At 45.6% G+C, this 20,475-nt stretch overlaps 1 protein-coding gene across 1 annotated transcript in view; it reads right to left on the bottom strand.

The window, feature by feature from the left end:
* Nucleotides 1-20,475, bottom strand: part of DOCK5 (dedicator of cytokinesis 5) — a 172,832-nt gene that overhangs the window by 83,297 nt on the left and 69,060 nt on the right. The window contains exons 4-6 of the mRNA XM_012782140.3: nucleotides 14,658-14,713; nucleotides 12,715-12,811; nucleotides 1,665-1,813 (exon numbers count right to left, since the gene is read on the bottom strand). Coding sequence (XP_012637594.3) covers nucleotides 1,665-1,813; nucleotides 12,715-12,811; nucleotides 14,658-14,713 — 302 coding nt within the window. The remainder of the gene's footprint in view (nucleotides 1-1,664; nucleotides 1,814-12,714; nucleotides 12,812-14,657; nucleotides 14,714-20,475) is intronic.

Here is a 20,475-nt window from a genome sequence, read left to right as displayed (position 1 = left end):
GGACCTCCAGGCCACTGTCATTGCAGCAAGACTCCCAAAGACAGAGGCAGCACACGTGCAATGGGGAGCTGCTTCACCCCACCTTAGCTGGTTTTTTAAAAAGTCCCCTGACACCACATGACTGGCAGTGCAACCACTACGGCTGTGTTCTTCTGGGTGGCAAAGTAACAAGGAAGGGAAGTGCTAATTTTTTTTTTTAATTCCCTTATTTATTTATTTACTTATTTTTTTTTTTTTTTTTTGAGACAGTCTCCCCCTCTGTTGCCCTGGGCAGAGTATAGTGGCATCATCATAGCTCACAACAACCTCAAACTCCTGGGCTCAAGTGATCCTCCTGCCTCAACCTCTTGAGTAGTTGGGACTACAGGTGTGCTCCAGGACACCTGGCTAATTTTTCTATTTTTAGTAGAGAGAGGGTCTTGCTCTTGCTCAGGCTGGTTTCAAACTCCTGAGCTCAAGCAATTCTAATGCCTCGGCCTCCTAATGTGCTGGGATTACAAGCATGAACCACCATGACCAGCCTGAGCTGTATTTTCATAGGTCTCTGAGAGATATCCAAATATCCTGAGGTTAGAGAAATAGGGCAAAGGGGGAAGAAAAAAAAAATCACACATGCATAAGTTGAAGAAATTTGGAAAATGAAACCAAATGCCAAACAAATTACCAATAAAAACTAACCAAGGAACCACCTGGGCCTTTTAAAAAGAGCTGGTTATGCGGCTAGAATTCCAGGCCACCACAAATTTGGATACACTGCCTGATTTTTTTTTCCAAAAGGCAGTCATATCTAGAACCTACATTTCTGTCTGAGCTAATCAGAAGATTCATGAAGTGATTAACTATTTAGAGGTGATTACAGACATAATCAACAGGCTATAAACATGTTTTACTACTCTGGCAAATCTGGTTTTCATACACTGCAAACAATGGTCCCAGTTAGAGGAAGATAGAAAAGAAAAAGAAAGACTCTGGTACTGGTTTAGAAACCACTGTTAGGATATTATAAAAATAGATACAGCTCCAGGGATCTGAAAGTGTCAGCTTCAGAAGGCTAATCACTTTCAGTTTTATGGGTTTATTTATTATTTTTTTGTAGTAGAGCAGCTTCAATCCAAGCCCTGTCTTTCCTGTTCATCTGTTATCTCTACGAGACCAGAAAGCCAGCAGGAGGGTACTGCAAATAAAACAAAAAAATTTTTTTTCTGTTTTTTTTTCTTGAGACACAGTCTCACTCTGTTGCTCAGCGAGAATGCAGTGGCATCATCATAGCTCACAGCAACCTCCAACTCCTGAGCTCAAGCAATCCTTCTGCCTCAGCCCCCTGTGTAGTCGGGACTACAGGCATGCGCCACCACACCCAGCTAGAGTGTTTCTATTTTATTGTACAGATAGGGTCTTGCTCTTGCTCAGGCTGGTCTCTAACTCCTGGCCTCAAGCAATCCTCCCGGCTCAGCCTCTCAAAGTGCCAGGGTCACAGGCATGAGCCACTGTGCCCGGACTCAAAATTTTTTTCAACAAAATTTAATGTCTTCTAAGAGATAAAGGAAGCAATGGGCATTATTCTTTAGCAACTCTAAGATGAAAAGTTCACTGTAAACAGTGTCCTTAGTATGAACGTGCTTGTCATTTTCTAAGTTTTCAGTGAAAAGCCACCCCTGGTTTACCTGTTGCCATGATCAATTTTGGCCGTGACCTTCTTCTTGAGCTCTGCCAGTTCGTCCTTGGGGAGTGTCCCTGATAGGATCTGGGACCGCCACTCGATCAGGCTGTATGTCATCTGCTGTAGCTGGCGGAAGAGGGTGACCTTGTTGTTCTGAGATAGAAAAATGAGTGGAGGAGAAGACAAAAAAAAGTGTGATGGAGGACGCTTCCTTATAAGGTGTTAATTGATTAATTGTGTCATGCAGTAAGCTGTGCACTTTGAGGGAAAATTTTTTTTTTTATATTAATAGGTATGGCTCTGTCCTGAGCCATTCCCACACCCTCCCTCATTGCAACTACAGAAGGAAATAAGCAATCATAGGATGGATGGCTGGTCCTAAACCATAAACGTATCAAATCACCCATGTACCCTAAAGTCCTGACCATGTTCCTCCTCCGTGGGTTCCACTGTCCTCCAGGTACAGTGGATCACACTGGAAGTCCCTTCACATCCTAGCTGCTGCCCACGTTCCCAGCTGCACTGCACACAATTCCCACCTGGACCATTTACATTCCCTTCCATGCAAAGCTGTGTCCCCTAGTCCAGCCCTCTCAAGATGCTATTTCATCTACCTGGAGCCACGTTTTTCCTCTTCCCTCCAACCCACCCCCCACCTCATCCTCTTCTGACTCACACTACACCCTTCACCAACCGGCTAATTCGGTCCCATCCTAGACATCTCTCCCTTGAAACTGTAACTTGGGATTAATCCTGTCATTGCACATGGAACCCTGAGTTACATGGGTTCATCTGAATCTTCCCTACCAGGACAGGGAGATTGTTCTTTTTCTTTCTTTTTTTTTTTTTTTTTGACACAGAGTCTCACTCTTGTTGCCCGGGCTAGAGTGCCGTGGCATCAGCCTACCTCACAGCAACCTCCAACTCCTGGGCTCAAGCGATCCTCCTGGCAACAGCCTCCTGAGTAGCTGGGACTACAGGCATGTGCCACCATGCCCAACTCATTTTTTCTATATATATTAGTTGGCCAATTAATTTCTTTCTATTTACAGTAGAGATGGGGTCTCACTCTCGTTCAGGCTGGTTTCGAACTCCTGACCTGGAGTGATCCTCCCATCTCGGCCTCCCAGAGCGCTAGGATTATAGGCGTGAGCCACCACGCCCAGCCCGGAGCTTGTTCTTTTTTTTGTGTCCTTAGTAACGGGTCCAGAGTAGGCACTCAAATGTACTAAATGAGTAAATTGTGAATGGAGAAATAACTTTAGGATACTGGCAAATAAAAAAATTTTTTTTTTTTTGGAGACAAGATCTCGCTCTGTCACCTGGGCTGGAGTGCATTGGTGTAATCGTAGCTCACTGCAGCCTCAAACTCCTGGGCTCAAGCGACCCTCCCCACCTCAACCTCCCATCGTGCTGGGATGACAGGCGTGAGCTACCGTGTCCAGCCAGCATTTTAAATATTATTTTTAAATTCTTATTTCCCCAGAAAATTGTTATACCATTCAGACATTAAAGGCCTCACTAGTAAGTTACAGTAACCAAACTTAAGCCAACCAATCATCCATGCCTCAGTCATTCTATGAGCCGCATACTTTATGTCTGAGCCATCCTGACCTTGGCACTATATCTAAATGATTGAGTGCTTCATTATATGTGTGTGTGTGTGTGTATATATATATATATTTTAAGTCAATTGGCATCTACTGTGTACTGGACACAAAGTTCCTGCCCTCAAGCACCGAACATTCTAGAGAAGAAAGACAGCAGTAAGTAAATATAATCACACAGAGGATAATTTCAGATTATGAAAAGTGCAGGAAGGAAAATAAACAGAGCAATCTGATACTGTGCACACAGGGAAGGCTGCTTTAAATACAGTGGTCAGGGACAAGTATTTTGCGTTTCACTTTTGAGATACGTTAGTTAAGTAAAAACCTGTACAATGCCACTCGCACCACATATACTGCGAATGTACTTCGTTCTTATGTACAGGGGAAAGTCATGACATAGCTACATACCCATATGCTTCTGAAACTACAGAAAAACTTTGCAACCATCTGCTATGTGAACAATGAGCACACGCAGATGCTGACGTGTTCTCCAGTGGTGTTCTTCTACCACAACCCCAGGGACACAGATTCCTGGGCCAGGCATCAGCTAGAAGCAGAGCTGAAAACACCCCAGATGCTCTTGAACGGAAGATAAACAGGAGGGAAGAGCCCTCGGTGTACAAGTTCGGGGCATGGGGGGCGATGGGAGACAAAAATGAGGTTAGCAGAGTGGTGATTTAAAAACCCCAATAAGAAGTTCAAAGTTCTGTGGGAACACAAAGGAAAGAGACACAGAACCCATTTATCTGTGATTGCACTATGCTCTGCCACCACTGCTGATCTCAAAAAGAGAGAAAACAAAGCCCGTTTAAAGTCAGGAAACTACCTGCATCTTGTGCTCTTACCATTTTCTCAATTGCCTTTTCCTCATCGGCCAGTCCTTATAAAAGCAAACGAATGAGACTCTCAAAAATTCTATTTTTAATAAGCAAAGGAAAAAAAAATCCTGCTTTTTTTTTTTTTTTTCATTTAATCCAATATAAAATATTTCCATTTCCCATTGTCTTCCAAACAGGAAAAAGAAGTGAGAAATGAAGCCTATCGAATCTTGCCTTTCAAAACCGCGAGGCAGAAAGGGCATCTTTTTTTTCTTTCTTGCCACTCATTTTTTTTTAATGTTTTCTTATTTTAATGAAGATATTACTTCTCATACTATGGCAAAAAGAGGGGGCGGTGAGAGGGGAGCTCAAAAAGGCTTGGGGGACCCGCTGCGTGAGCCAGCGCTTTGTCTGCCACACGTGTTCACAAGTTCTTGGTCTCAATTGTATTAGACACTATCCATGGCGACTTAATTATGGCCTGTCCACGGCAGCCTTGTTTGCCAAGTTCTTCCCCCACAGAAGGATGCGGACAGCCATTCTTCTCTGATTTACTCTGCCAAATTCACTCTGAACAGACGAGCTGCAACACACGGAAGGAAGCGACTTCCCCATTTACTTGAAGGAAATGGACTTTGTTGCCACGTTCCTAAGACTGTTCTTATCAGGATGTTCCGCATGATGAACAGCTGGTGCCTGACGCTTCATGGGCGTCGGGGGCAGCACGTGAGGCCAGGCGGGGAGAAGACCACGCACCCCCTGGGAGACCATGGGCCACGTCTGTCTGGGGCTCTGCCTCTCCTCCGGTTGTCCTCCTTGCTGTTCTCTGTTCTCAGTCGCACACAGTGCCCGCCTGCCTGGCACAGAGCACCTCCCTGGCTATCCCTAGTCTTGACTAACTCCAGCCTTTTCTGCACTCTCAGCCACTGTCACGTAATTCAGTAATTTCTTTTGAGTCTCTCTGCACACGTTGGCACAATCTTACGAGGCAGCAGGGACTCCAAACCAAACCCTGACAGCTCAAACTTAAAAAGAACACTATGGGCCAGGCGTGGTGGCTCACGCCTGTAATCCTAGCACTCTGGGAGGCCAAGGCAGGGGGATGGCTCAAGGTCAGGAGTTTGAAACCAGCCTGGGCAAGAGCGAGACCCCATTTCTACGAAAGAAAGAAAGGGAAGAAAGGGAAGAAAAGGAGGAAGGGAGGGAGGGAGGGAGGGAGAGAGAGAGAGAGAGAGAGAGAGAGAGAGAGAGAGAAGGAGAGAAGGAGAGAAGGAGAGAAGGAGAAGGGAGAGAGAGAGAGAGAGAGAGAGAGAGAGAGAGAGAGAGAGAGAGAGAGAGAGAGAGAGAGAGAGAGAGAGAGAGAGAGAGAGAGAGAGAGAGAGAGAGAGAGAGAGAGAGAGAGAGAGAGAGAGAGAGAGAAGAGAGAAAGAGAGAAAGAGAGAAAGAGAGAAAGAGAGAAAGAGAGAAAGAGAGAAAGAGAGAAAGAGAGAAAGAGAGAAAGAGAAAGAAAGAGAAAGAAAGAAAAGAAAGAAAGAAAGAAAGAAAGAAAGAAAGAAAGAAAGAAAGAAAGAAAGGAAAGAAATTGGCTAACTAAAAATATATAGAAAAATTAGCCGGGCATAGTGGCACATGCCTGTAGGCCCAGCTACTCAGGAGGCTGAGGTAGGAGGATCGCTTGAGCCCAGGAGTCTGAGGTTGCTGTGAGCTAGGCTGATGTCATGGCACTCTAGCCCAGGCAACAGAGTAAGACTCTGCCTCAAAATAGATAAATAAAGAACACTATGGTTTTGATGTGAGTGGGGCATAGCTACACAAAATAAAGCAATTTAGTGATTTTTCTATGAGAAATTGAAGATATTCCTACATTTGCTTAGCATTTCTCCCCCTTTTCTACTTGGAGATATCCGAGGCCTCACTTTTTTATATTTCTAGTCCAGATGCTTAGTTTGGTTTTTTTTTGTTTTTTTTTTTTTTTTTTTGTGTGTGTGTGTGTGTGTGTTTTAAGAATTTCTAGAGATAAACACAAGGTCATAAAAAAATTAGCTTTGCCTTCAATTCTGGCGGGAATGCAGACATCACCCATTGAGTATTACAGAACTCTGAGGCTCGTGTAGACAGTGGCTCTGCCTCACAGGCTGCCAGAAATCCTGATCCTAGTCTTCGTTTTCCGAAAGAATGCAGACCACAGCCAAAAACCCTTTCTCCAGTCTTCTCCTGTTCCGTGTGTAAAAGAATCAGTGTAGACTCTGTTCACCCAGCTCTCTTCCATGCGGATTCTATGGTTTAGAGGGAAACGTGGTTGGCTGGAAGCGCGGGTACTTGGCTTCTGACTCTAATTCTATCACTAACTTGCTATGTGACTTAGGGCAAATCATTCCCTCTGCGGTAAACCCAGTCGTAGCATAAAGGGATTGGCACTAAGACCCATTCCCAGGGGTGAGCGTCTCTGAGTCTACAACTGAGCCAGGAAACTGCTCCTCCCAGGCAGCTTCCCAACTGTGTCTGACTCTGATCATGTCACTCCTCACTTTTCTGCAAGCTCGGTCGGCGCTGTACCAAATTTCCCCCGTGCAGGGCTCTTTGCACTGAATCTCACGTCTCTCCCGTGTGGCTGTGACTCCCAGGGGTGACTCTGGTCCTGCTGTGTCCTTCAGCTGCGCTGACTGCAAGCAGCTCTGGGACAAAGGGAATTCCCACCACCCCGACACGCTTCCTTTCCACTCCAAGTGCCTCTGCTGTCAGACAAAAGCTTGGCCCGACCAGCAAAGGCTTGATGTTTTGTTTTGTTTTTCCAAAAAAAAAGATGCAACTTAAGGCCCATTTTTTTTTCCCGAAGTAAAAGAAATCTTGAAAGCCAGGCAACCAAGTCAGAGAACATCAAACCTGGAAAAACACACAAAGCACTGCCCCCCTTGTCTGGTCCTGGTCCTTCCTATGTCACATGTCACCTCTCCCCAAAGCCACACCGAGGCAGGGCTTGCAACGCGGAGGTTAAACGCCCTGACGAGAACACAAAGTTTGCTACGGGAATTTGCCGTGCTTCGTAACGAGCGATCAGATGCTGGTTCCAAACCATGAGACCAGCTTAATTATGCCTTAGAGCTTGTACTCTGGCCGCTAGTAATAACCACCAGTTCAAACAGATTAGAGTTGAGCAGCTGTGATCTGCCTGGATACGCCATGGTGGGGAGAAAGGGCCATTCGGGGTGTTCTGAGAGCTCCCCCACGCCCACCGCAGTGACAGGCGCTCTTTCTGCCCCAGACTTTTCCAGAACTATAGACTGGCACAGCGTTTTATATTGCTGGCAAATTTTAAATGAGGAAAGATCAGTCCTTTCTATGAACTGCATTTTAGCAATTCAATTCACCTGATTGATACTCTGTATTAACTGCCTTGCACCACTGAAAGAGATCTATCATTTTTTCCTATAAGGAGAGAGAATTAGATCCAGTCTCCCAAACTTACACAGGGCAAGCAGCATGACTGACCTCTACTCAATGAGCACTTTCTCCCGTTGGAAGGTGGGAACAGCAGGTGCTAAGCTAAATCCCCCCAGGGTGGCACGGTATATAGTATGTTTACAGCAACCAAACATAGCAGAACTCCCAGGAAAGACCTGCGTTTGAAAACTCTGGTTCAACTGTCCCCACAAATGGACTCTCACTTGTCAGTTTTCAAGACCAGATTTTTAGTGGACACAATAGGACACTATGACTTCGAAGGCAGAATTGCTCATATCCAAAGAGCATAGCTGGCTGGTTACTGGAAAGATAAAGTCAGATATTACACGAATGCAACCACGCCTGTGTCAAGGCATTGGCATCCGTCCATCTAGCAGGGGGACCTCACGTGGAAGCGGGGGGGGGGGGGGTACAGCAGGAAAGGAGAAGTGGTCAAAGTTCAGCTCACTGGATCCACTTTCCAAGGCTGGGCAAAATGAGGAGTAGGCAAGCGCACCCTTGCACGACCTCAGGTCCACCATGTCACCTCCCTCTTCTCATTACCGGTCAGCTCCTTCAAGAAGCAGAGCTGCCAGGGGACAGTCAGGGGCCGCCATTTACTGAGGACAGTGTGCCAGGTACCGTCCTGGTAGATTATCCCACTGAATTCCTACAGTCAATTTGCAAGGAATATGTCATATACCATCCACACTTCAGGAGAGGAAAATAAAACTCAAGAGATGAAGGGACTTGTGTGTCTCAGGCTGCAGGAACAGCTAGTAGCCTTTCGAATCCAAGCTCTTTCTGTTTGAGTTTGTTTGTTTTCAGTAACTATTACTGGGTTTGCTATTTTTTCTGAATATACAAGTGTTTTCAGTAACTATTACTGGGTTTGCTATTTTTTCTGAATCTAAAAGTGCAGAGCCAGTAAGGGCACAAGCCGGAATGTAAGAACTGGCCGGCCCCTCTGGCCTCAACGTCCGAGGTCTCGGCTCCTCCCCAGCTGACCTCCCTGAGCACGTTTCCTCCTCTCCCGGTCACCCACGGAGACCACTCCTAGTGACAGCTCCAAAGGAGGAACAGCAGGGCAGGCAAAGCTCCCCAGAAACGGCTGCAAACCTGCACTTTGCATTCTGGGGGGATTTGTGCCTCCTGGACTTGAACTGAAACCAAGGGCCTCGCTATCTACATTGAGAAACCAAGCCTGGCTACCCAGTGCTCAAGGCCGCTCTGCCTAAGACGATTATACGAGACAAAGCACTGGCCTTGGATAAGGGGGCGGGGGTGGGGGGCACCAGTCGGACGAGAGGGAAGCTGTGCCAAGGCTACCTGGGGGGGGGGGGAGAACGGACGTCCAGAACAACTACTGCTTCCAACTAAGATCACACTAAGAATCACAAGCTCCCACGTGCAGAATCCTTGATGGTCTGTCTGCAGAACAGCTCACGACCACCATCTGTTCCACACTCTCACAGCTCCCTGGGGTCAACAAGGCAGCTTTTACACCACTTTTGCAGAGGGACAGAAAGATTTCCAGTGACTTGCCCAAGAACACAGAGCTCCCTGGGACAAGACTTGCATGGGACACGCAGTGTCCTCACTCCTAGGCCAGTGTCAACTCCTACAACGTGCTTCATCTCGCCAGACCAACTCCACCGGGAAAGATAATTCCACGGGAAACAGTAACATTAATATTTCAAAGTAAAAGATGGACCACTGGGGAAGCCATCACTTCTTCTTACTTTGGATGAGCGGGTTCCCTTCTATTTGGGGAGATACTCCCTTCCCCTTGAAGACATATGTATGACCATTTCACATGGTTACTGTACGATTGCTAAAAATAAATCACAGCTAGACAAAATATTTTTCCTTTCTTTTTTTTTTTTTTTTTTGAGACAGGGTCTTGCTATGCCACCCAGGCTGCAGTGCAGTGGTATCATCATAGCTCACTGCAGCCTTAAGCCCCCGGGCTCAAGCAATCCATCCCCCTGCCTCAGCCTCCCCAATAGCAGGGACTACAGGCTTGTGCCACTACACCCAGCTAATTTTTCTTACTTTTTGTACAGACAGGGTCTCACTATGTTGCCTAGACTGGTCGCAAACTTTAGGGCTCAAACTATCCTCCCGCCTTGCTCTCCCAAAGTTCAGGGATTATAGGTACAAGCCACCAAGCTGGGCATTTCTAGAATAAACGCCAGTGTCAATTCAGCTGGTCTTAATCTGGTTAGAGGATTTCGTTTTCCCCTTCATAGAAGACTCTGGATCTTTGATATAAATTTCTGGTGAACTTACACTGAAAAGAACAGAACCCAGGAATACATTTTAGAGAATTTAAAAAAGACATTGAACAGAATGTCTGGCTTCTTAATCCATGGGAGGAAATGCATGAGAAAAAAAGTGAAAGTAATGACGTATACCAGTGGAATCTATATTTATCTTTACATAGACTAAAGTTACTTACATACAGAATCAGAAAACATCCATGCAAGTGTACAAAGAACAGGGTGGGACATGAAAACTAGAGATCTGGGTATCTTTTGCTTGTTTCCCAGTGAAACAGAATATTTGAGGTTACTTTGACATGCAAATTTTCTAGAAAGAAGTTCAGAAACTCTGCCTGAAGTGAATCATCTATGCTTTAGGGAGGAATAGGGGGGAAAAACCCACAGAGAAAGCCACGATGAACAACAAGCCTATTTGAAGCAGATTACCCTTCACTGGGCATCACATATCAAAGGCAGGGGCAGACTGCCCAGCCCTAATGACTGGCTGAGAATCCCACAGTGAATGTCTTTTAGCCAATCAACAGCAGCTATGAGACATTTCAAAATATTCACATATGCCAAAATAATTAGTTTATTAGCTATCTAAATTAGGATGATACATATAGAGCCCTCAGAGAGGGGAATGGCTTTTTTGCTTCTCCCCACTTAAGACTCAATGCTGCTAGTAAACTCTCCCACACAGGAAATCCTGGACAAGAGCTTATCACCTTTAACTGTTAAAAGGACTTAGCCCAAATGCATGCGTCTTATTTCTTCATCCTCAGTCTCTTATTGCTCAGTTCTATTCAATACCAGCCCTGGCAAGATTACTTGTGGATGTGCAGAGGACACAGACAGAAGCGGAGCAAACCAGCTGTACTTTTGCAAGAGAATAAGTCTATCTTGTTTATACTCTCCACTCTTATACATCCTTAAAAATCTCTCGTTGGCCAGGTGCAGTGGCTCACACCTGTAATCCCAGCACTTTGGGAGGCTGAGGCAGGAGGATCCTTTGAGGCCAGGAGTTGGAGACCAGCTTGGATAACATAGTGAGATATCATCTCTACTAAAAAATAAAAAAGATTAGCTGGGCATGGTGGTGCGTGCCTGTAGTCCCAGCTACTGGGGAGGCTGAGGCAGGAGGATCATCACTTAAGCCCAAGAGTTTGAGGCTGCAGTGAGCTACGATTAGGCTATTGCACTCCAGCCTGGGCTAAGGAGCAAGACCCCATATCTAAAAAATAAAAAACCAAACAGAAAACTCTCCTTTCTCGATATTTATTATCTAATACATTTCACCACTCAGCAATTTCCAGAAAGAACATGTTAAGGACCAAACCCAGGTACACGCAATTCCTCATCCATCAACCTTCTTCTATTACTAACGAACCAATAAACCAGAAACGCAGAGTGCTCGCACGTGAGCGCAAGATGATCACTGCCGGCCACAGGGCTGACGGAGGCATCGCCAACCGCCTTATGATTTAGGGACTTAACTCCGCTCCACTAAGCATAAAGAGATCAAAAGATCACCTTTATTACAGGGCAGCCTGTCCCCAGGGTCAGATGATGGGTTCGGCAGTAAGTGCTCCTCTAATCCAGACGGAAACATTATAGATCCCCTGTGCTTCGAAGACACATTAAGAACAAAGCACTTGAACGAGGACTTGAAGGATGAGAAAGCTAGGAGATGTCACGTGCTTTTCCACCAAAGGGGCTGGTGATTTCTACTGCTGTGATTCATCATGGGAAACAACAGCCCAGACTGCAAATGAAACATCTGACATGGATGCTTAGAAGTCATGCTAGAATGAGCTTTTGATGTCTGCCTTCAGTACTCAGGGTCACAACTGAGGTGTCCCCAATAACTTATTAAGATTAGCTCTGGAGAGTCAAAATGAAGAAGCAACACATGACTGAATAAAATAAGGAAAGCCACATAAAGGAAAGAGAGTCGCTCTTGGGCCACTGAGTCTAGTCTACAACCTCGATAAATTCATTCACACGTCTAACAAGAGAAGATAGGTCCATCACAGGAATTCCTGGTCAGCCACGAAAGCCACTAACAGAGGCAGGATCTTAACTGTGAGGACTTCAGGAAAGAGGCAACTTTAGAATAAACAGTCTTTCTGGATTCCAATGTCAAGGAAAGAGCTTCCTAGGCTGGAGCTGAGGCAGACTTGCTGCCTACGGACTCTGTGCATTCCTGGTCTCTTGCAAGATAGCTACTCTCAGGCTGACAATACTAAATGCTAGATTCACTTACTCCTGACTGCAAACCCACACACAACTTGTGATCACGGTTTATCGTAGAGAGGACCTGGTGGTTCTTATGTAATTTCTCACTGAACTGGCATGCTATATTAGCATTCTGAGGTCAAACCCGTGGTGGGAGAAAGAGTACCGTGAGTCTGCCCTAAGACGACGACTTTCAGACCACGGCTTAGCACTACTCGAGTTTCTGTGTCTGCACAGTACACTGGCCAGGGTAAAAAAAATGCCATCCTCCTGTGGCTACACACTAGAACATTTACAAATTTCTATTTGCTGGTCACATGGAGAAGGCAAGAGCATGATCCTCAAGTTCCTCATTGGCAAACTGATAATAATAATTGCACCTACTTTGTAGGACTATTTTGAGGATTCATAGTTTGTGGCACTTAGAAGGACTATGTAAGAGTTTGCAGTGATTACGATCACTGTCACTTTCATGATCAGCATGGTTATCAGCCAAGAAGAGACTGAGCTAATGATCACACTCACTCCCCGCATCAGCCATCCGACTCTGGGGAAGGGGAATCTGCTGGGTACCGGCCGTGGGAGGTCCAGGGAAGATGCATCCTGCTCCACGAAGACAGCAAATAAGAGGCCAACACTTTGCAGAGAACCTACAGGGCTCCCGGGCCCAGGGGGAAACTCACCACATAGAGCTTTCGCCAGATGACAGCCCATTCTCGCAGCGTGGACGTGAGCTCCTGCACCAGGGGCAGCTCGCCGGGAATCACAGTCTCGTGCTGCCTAAGGAGAACCAAACGGATGCTCGCTTTACTCCTGGTAGACTGGTGTCATGCCCCTTAATGGGGATCACACTCCGCGACACTCAAGGACAAGAATGGAGCTGGCTGGGCTTGAAACACACAGAACCTGTCCCTGGGGCAGGGGAGTAGTTTGTGGACGGGACTTTAGGACCTCCAAGCTTCTGAGAAGGGAGAAGGAGCTTAGAACAGCACAGGCCCCCAAATGAACTGTGCTTCTGCCATGGAATGGGCCCACCACTCAACCTCGACCTCCCCATTGTGCATCTCTTTGGGGGCTTCAATTACTGAGCTTCACTGATTCTCAAAGATGGAAGCAAAGAACCCCACATTTTAGCTGGTTCTGCCAAGCAGCTGTCTCATGCTGGAGGGTGGGTGGACAGGTGTGCACGATACACCGGGTCCTGGGGCTGTGACCTCCCCCAGGACCTGCACCCTCTCCCGGAACAGTCCTGGGTCGTCGTCTCAACTGCTGCTTCATGGGGTAGAAAACACACACGTACCACAGTCCTCACTTACTCACAGGAGACTTATGTAAAGGTAGGCACTGCATTTATTCACATAAATCCTCTTTGGTACTTTCATGATGAGCGAAAGGAGGGAGTGAGAACAAGCTAAGAAATGCAGAGCAGTGGCGGGACTGCCAGATGCAACAAGGAGAAACGCAGGATTTCCAGGTGCGTTTGCACCCCAGACAGAGTAAGTATGGCTCATGAACTATCTGGGACATACTATGAAAAATTATTTGTTACCTGAATTGCAAATTTAACAGACTAGGAAAAATTACTTGTTACCTGAATTGCAAATCTAACAGGGCACCTGCATCTTATCCAGCAACCCTAACTGGTGGGAATGTGCCTCCCATGCCGCCTTTCCCCCAACGTGGCAGTGGCAGTCGAGGCAGCCTGGGAATGGCCCACTGGGTTTCTCAGGGGACAGACCACCTGCTTTATGCTTCTGCCAACAAACAGCTGGGTGAATTTGAGCACATCTCCGCTTCTCGTCTGTAAGATGCTGGTGCTCAACTACAACTGACAATGCTCTTTCCAGCTTTCAGGCTGTGAGGCTCTGGGACCTAGCTGCCCGTGTTGCCCACGGCCCCACTCTCCTCCCCATCTGCCCTGGGACCCCAGCCCTACCCCAGCCCCTCCTTAGAACCTCCAGAACTCTCATGCCTGTACAATCACCTGCTAAGCGGCCTCTCTCTGTCCCTTGGGCTGAGTATCTCACTCTTAACCACCACTTTCCAGGACGAATGAAGTGGACAAGTAAGTAACACCCAAAGCGTAACAGATCTCATCTGCAGAGCACACTGGCACACAGTATGGCCTCTGAACCTCACTCCAAGCTCATGACCAATGCAGGGCCACACTGTTTTCCCCAACTTGCAGTGAAAAAATACCCAAGGTGCACTTGAGGCAAAATGACTTATCTCAGGCTCGGAGCAGGTATGTGCAGGCTGTCACTTATTCGTGTATCTCTCAAAGACCCCAAATTGGGGGCTTCTTGGGGCTTCCCAGCCAAACAGTTCCACATGTTCATGCATGCAACCTCCTCCCCCCCCGCCCCACACGCAATCAGTGAGAGGTAGCAAATACAAGTTCATTACTTCTGTCTTTAGTATTCTGGGGGAAAATGCCAGGCAGGTGCTATTATAGAAAGAGATGACAGAGGAAGGAATTCTATCAGGGAGAAGTTTTCATTCATTTCTCTGTCATATGAGGAGGAGTGGAACTGATGAGATGAGAGAGAGATGGTACATAAGGTATTCTTTAGTGACAATCTTCTATCTTCGTTATTATTTAGGAATCTTTAAGATTAGAACTTACCCGAGGTCTTCCACAGTTGCCTCCTTCAAATGGATATACGTTTCAGGGAAAATACCCTACAGAGAAAAGAACTGTGGTTAGATGGCCATTAATAAAAACCTCAGCCCAAAGTCAAGAGAATAAATGAAACCAAGAATAAATGGGAAACACCTGGACAATAGCTGAACCTTGCGGTCAGGTCTGCAGGACATTGGTGACATTGGTCACCTCAGCGGTGGCATGGTGGAAACATGGAACAGGTAGAAATTAAGAATTGGGCTCAACTGCGCACAGGATCAATGTAATAAATGAAATGCTCAGGTCAGCTCAGAGCTACGATAAAGGTAAAGAGTTTAATGACAAGCCCCTAAAACCGCTCACATCCTACATGCCATGAGATGCTTTCCTTAAAGGGTTTCCCATAACAAGTGAGACAGAGGCTACGCTGTACTCAGCAGCCCATAAAATTTGAGTGATTTTTTTTTTTTTGAGACAGAGTCTTGCTTTGTTGCCCAGGCTAGAGCGAGTGCCATGGCGTCAGCCTAGCTCACAGCAACCTCAGACTCCTGGGCTCGAGTGATCCTACTGCCTCAGCCTCCCAACTAGCTGGGACTACAGGCATGTGCCACCATGCCCGGCTAATTTTTTCTATATATATTAGCTGGCCAATTAATTTCTTTCTATTTATAGTAGAGACCGGGTCTTGCTCTTGCTCAGGCTGGTTTCGAACTCCTGACCTCGAGCAATCCTCCCGCCTAGGCCTCCCAGAGTGCTAGGATTACAGGCGTGAGCCACCGCGCCCGACCGATTTTCTAAAGTAATTCCATTTTGGCTTAAACCGAATGCACCCAAATCAATGAGTGTTAGTTACCTGTTATTTCTATAAAGCACTTCATAGTCTAAAACTGCTATTTATTCTATTAATATATCCCTAAGAGGCAATTCAACATCAGTACTGTGACACTGCCCACGGGAGGGGGGGGACGGGGGACTAAGGCTCAGAAAGACCTAAGACAAAGACAGGAAACCACTGGGTAGAACTGAAGAATTGAGGACCAGATTGAACCAAGATGAAGCAAGTCCTAGATGTGGATTTTCTTAAATATCAATGGCTTCTGCTGTATCACCGTATGACGTGCTCGGCCACAAGCAGAGAAGACGCCGTCTGGAGAAGGCACTGCTGATCCGTGTGTTGTGGCATTTTTATATAGAAGAGCCCATGTAGCTGGTACCATTGGCTCAACTGTTCCTACCCTCTGTAGCTGGTACCATTGGCTCAAGAGCCCGTGTAGCTGGTACCATTGGCTCAACTGTTCATGCCAAGAGTTGGCATGAGCTCTGTGGACGCCATACATCAGGGGTGGCTGGCCACAAAGGCAGGAGGGGACGTCCCACTGTGGTCCAAGACTCGTGTGCACCCAGTAATCCTTACTCCACGCAGAGACTAGAGACGAGAGAACATCGACAGGGGCTGGTCTTGTGTCCAGCTGCATGCACTATATATTAGTCTGTGAAATACTCTCCTTTCTCCCTTTTAATCCTGTGCCAATAAAACAGGCAGCAGCAAGAACATTTTAGACCCAGCTGCTCCCAGCACTGGTGATGACAGCGTGGATCCTGTCACTGCTCGAGTCAGGGGCAAATGGCCATCCTTGCCCACCATGCAGAAGGATCCAAAAAGAAAAGTGCACAGCTTCTTTCTTCCTCCTCGCTCCGAGAAAGGGGCAGGCGTGGGGTGTGTGCGTGAGAAAGCACCATTCCAATCCGGCATTGACAAGACCAAGAACACACACAGTGACAAGGGGACACTGGCCTCTTTCACTATGGAGACATGATTCAGAGCCACTTTGGAAAACCGATCAAACCATTGAAAACAAACCAAAGTTCAATGTGTGTGCAATTCTTTGGGGGCCTGATATTTGGAGTTCCAAAGCTCCACATTCGTCCCTAGGATGCCCGAGGACATATCTTCTGTTTGCTGAGCTGAGATAAATGACTTGTTGACTGTCATCTCTGTGGAGCGACATCTCCTAGATGTCGTGAACTCACCTTGAGGAGGTGATGCTCAGTGAAGTAATTCAGCCACAAAAGGACAAATACTTTATGATTCCAGTCCTGTGAGGCACCTGGGCTGGTCAGATTCATGGACGGAAAGGCCAATGGAGGTTGCCAGGGGCTGGGAGGGAGGAGAATGGGGACAGAACTTCGGTATGGGGAGATGAGAAAGTTCTGGAGATGGATGGTAGTGATGTTTGCACCACAATATGAACGTACTTAATGCTGCTGACCTGTACATTTACAAACGGTCCAAACAGCAAATCTTATGTCATATGTATTATACCACAATGAAAAAAAATTTCCATGACTCATAAACAAAGGGCAGGGGAGGGCACTGAATAGGGATAAACTGTTTAGTTACGAGGATCTGTATCCAGAGGTTAAAATAAAAGGTAACACTGCTAGACCAAAGGAATATCCTTGCTGAATGTTTTTCAAATCAAGAAGGTAAAGGACCATGCTAAAGATGGTACATTATTAGATTAAGTATATTTTACCTTAATTAAAAAAAATTTTTTTTTAAAAGAACGTAAAGGACCAATAAAAATTTTCATGCATTCATAACCTGGTGAGTGGTCTCTCCTTGCAATTGGGAAATAGCTAAGGAAGTATTCAGAAATACAAATAAGCAATGATGGATTTTGTGGCTTCTAAGCAGATCATAAGCAGATAATTTATGCTGGGTGCACAGACATCATGATTTTCATATTAAGAGAAAATTTACTTTGTTGTACTATCATTGTCACTCTGTCATTTGCAGGCATTGTCTTTCCATGATGCCACTTGCCATTTACAGTCATTTAACTGCGCTGACAAATTCCTGTGCCACTGCAACATGCACCGAGCCAGAGTGGCCCTGGGCCACACAGGTCTGATTTACAGCCTCCCTCTCTCAATTCTGCTTTCCTTTCCTCAATGCAACCTACTCACTTGAGTAAAATAAATAAATAAATAAATGAGTTTCTAGATGTTACCCTTACCCACATCCCCACAATCCTGCCAGGATCGATAATCAGTTTTGGAAAAGCTCTTGGCTTCTTCAATTTGTAAAACCACCAGCTCCTTTCATCACCACTCTAAATGGCTGGGTCAGCTTATAAAATGACACCACGAATTTCCATTAGAACAATAAGCCTTTCAAGCAGCTCTTCCTCCAAGGAGCGGGAAATGAGGCACAGAGCATCAAGAGACTATTTCTAATGAGCTGGATCTCTTAATGAAGGGGCGTCAAAAGTTGAGGATCATTCGTGACAAATGATTTTCAAGTCCCTCTGTTTTTCCTAGATCTCTCCACAAGAGAAATACTTCAACTTAAAAAAATAAAGCAACACATAAATGCATGGCCCTTCTTTGTGCCAACATTGTGTTCAATTATTAATACAAAGCTTTTCTTTAATTATCAAGGAGCTCTTACTGAAATAATCCTTCTAAAGAGTGAGGTTTCAAGCTTTAAGAACACTTTAATGAATACAAAAAAATTAAAAACACATCCAAAACTTATCATTTAGATCCTAGTGGGGCACCCTATCCATTTTTTTTTTCAAAGCAGACAACACAGGTGCTACTAGCTAGATGGATTTCTATATATTTAGCCCTGCATATGGTGGGTTCCACATCCACAGATTGGAAATATTTTGGAAAAAAAAAAAAATCAAACATGTACAGATTTTTTTCCTTGTCATTATTCCTTAAACAATACAGTACAACTATTTATACAGCATTTACATTGGATTAGGTATTATAAGTAATCAAGAGGTGGCCGGGCGTGGTGGCTCACGTTTATAATCCTAGCTCTCTGGGAGGCTGAGGTGGGCGGATCATTTGAGTTCAGGAGTTTGAAACCAACCTGAGCAAGAGCAAGACCCCGTCTCTACTATAAACAGAAAGAAATTAATTGGCCAACTAATATATATAGAAAACATTAGCCAGGCGTGGTGGCGCATGCCTGTAGTCCCAGCTACTTGGAAGGCTGAGGCAGAAGGATTGCTTGAGCCCAGGAGGTTGAGGTTGCTGTGAGCTAGGCTGACGCCACGGCACTCACTGTAGCCTGGGCAACAACAGTGAGACTCTGTCTCAAAAATAATAATAAAATAAAATAAGTAATCGAGAGGTACTTTAAAGTATACAGAAGGATGTGTGTAGGTTACATGCAAATACTACACCATTTTAGATCAGGGACTTGAGTGTCTGTGGATTTTGGTATCCAAAGGAGGTCCTGGAACCAAGCCCCCATGAACACAGAGGGATGACAGTGTTAGGAAATCCCAGAATGCCTTAGAAACCAAGGTCTTCTATGGTCAAAAGGATCTTCTATACTATAGACCAGGAGTCCTCAAACTATGGCCTGCGGGCCACATTCGGCCCGGCCGAGGACATTTATCCAGCCCGCTAGGTGTTTTCGCTACCACTGCCTGTCCTGCTTAGCAGCCAACTTGTCCCAGGCCCACAGTGCGCATGTGTGGAATGTGCGCCCCACTCTCCAATGGTCTGAGGGACAGTGAACTGACCCCCCTCTCCGTTTAAAAAGTTTGAGGACCCCTGCTATGGACCCTATGAAAAGGAAGACCTGTGATATAGGGCCTTGTTTCAACATAACTGACATGGACCAGTTAAAAAAAAAAATCAAGAATGTTGTTTGTTCCTTAAATTCGTTATATGAGTTTTGTCTGAGAATGGGGTTTTTTTGTTTATTTTTAAAAGTTAACTTTTCTCTTTAAAAGAAAAAAGGATTGGGAATTCCTACTCTTTAATAAATTCAGGGCATCAAAACTATTAGCTGTCATCATGCTTTGAAATAACCACCAGTTCCATCATTGGAAATTAAAGATGCGGGAGTGGCAGTATACCAGGTGCTGTATGTCACTGAGGGTCCCCAGAGGAAGGTCTTCCCTTTAGTCCTACCCTGTTCTCATTCACTCCTGCACGTCTGCCTCTCAGGTCTCTATTTGACGGCCCAGAGAAATTGAAGTCAGTAAGAGAATAAAAGAAATTAATTAGTTTGGAAAAGAAAACACGTGGCTCAAGAATCTAACTGTGGGTAGAAAAATTCAGTATCAGGGTTTGGGCAGAGACAAAAGGACCCAAATTGTGGGAGCTAATATTTGCATTCAAATTTTTTTTTTTGAGACAGAGTCTCACTCTGTTACCTAGGCTAAAGTGCCATGGCGTCAGCCTAGCTCACAGCAACCTCACACTCCTGGGCTCAAGCGATCCTACTGCCTCAGCCTCCCGAGTAGCTGGGACTATAGGCATGTGCCACCATGCCTGGCTTAGTTTTTTTTTTTTTTTTTAGTTTTAGTTGTTTGGCTAATTTCTTTCTGTTTATAGTAGAGACGGGGTCTCGCTCTTGCTCAGGCTGCTCTCGAACTCCTGAGCTCAAGCAATCCTACCACCTTGGCTTCTCAGAGTGCTAGGATTACTGGCGTGTGAACCACCACGCCTGCCTGGTATTTGCATTCAAAGCTCCTTTATTTTGCTGTATTAAGTTCACAAAGGTAACAAAATGTGCGTGTGCACACATACATGTGCAAATACCCAGTGTGAACTGCTTGTCAACAACACAGAAAACAGTCCTGGTTCCTGATGGCCCATACCTAGTAGAAAGGGGCTTCTCTGGGCTCTGCTCTTTTAAGAGTTGGGTGCCCAACATGAACCTCACCTGTGTAGGAGTATGTCTATCTCATGCTGTGTGTGAAGAAGAAAAACTGCGGGTTTTCTTTTTTCTTTACTCCCTTTTGATAAATTCTAAAACATTTCTCTCATCCCTTTCCTAATCTAATGC

This window comes from Microcebus murinus, chromosome 24 (assembly GCF_040939455.1).
Source record: "Microcebus murinus isolate Inina chromosome 24, M.murinus_Inina_mat1.0, whole genome shotgun sequence".
NCBI classification, from domain to species: domain Eukaryota; kingdom Metazoa; phylum Chordata; class Mammalia; order Primates; family Cheirogaleidae; genus Microcebus; species Microcebus murinus.
The sequence above is the reverse complement of the archived record's forward strand: the minus strand, read 5'-3'. Positions and strand labels throughout refer to the sequence as shown.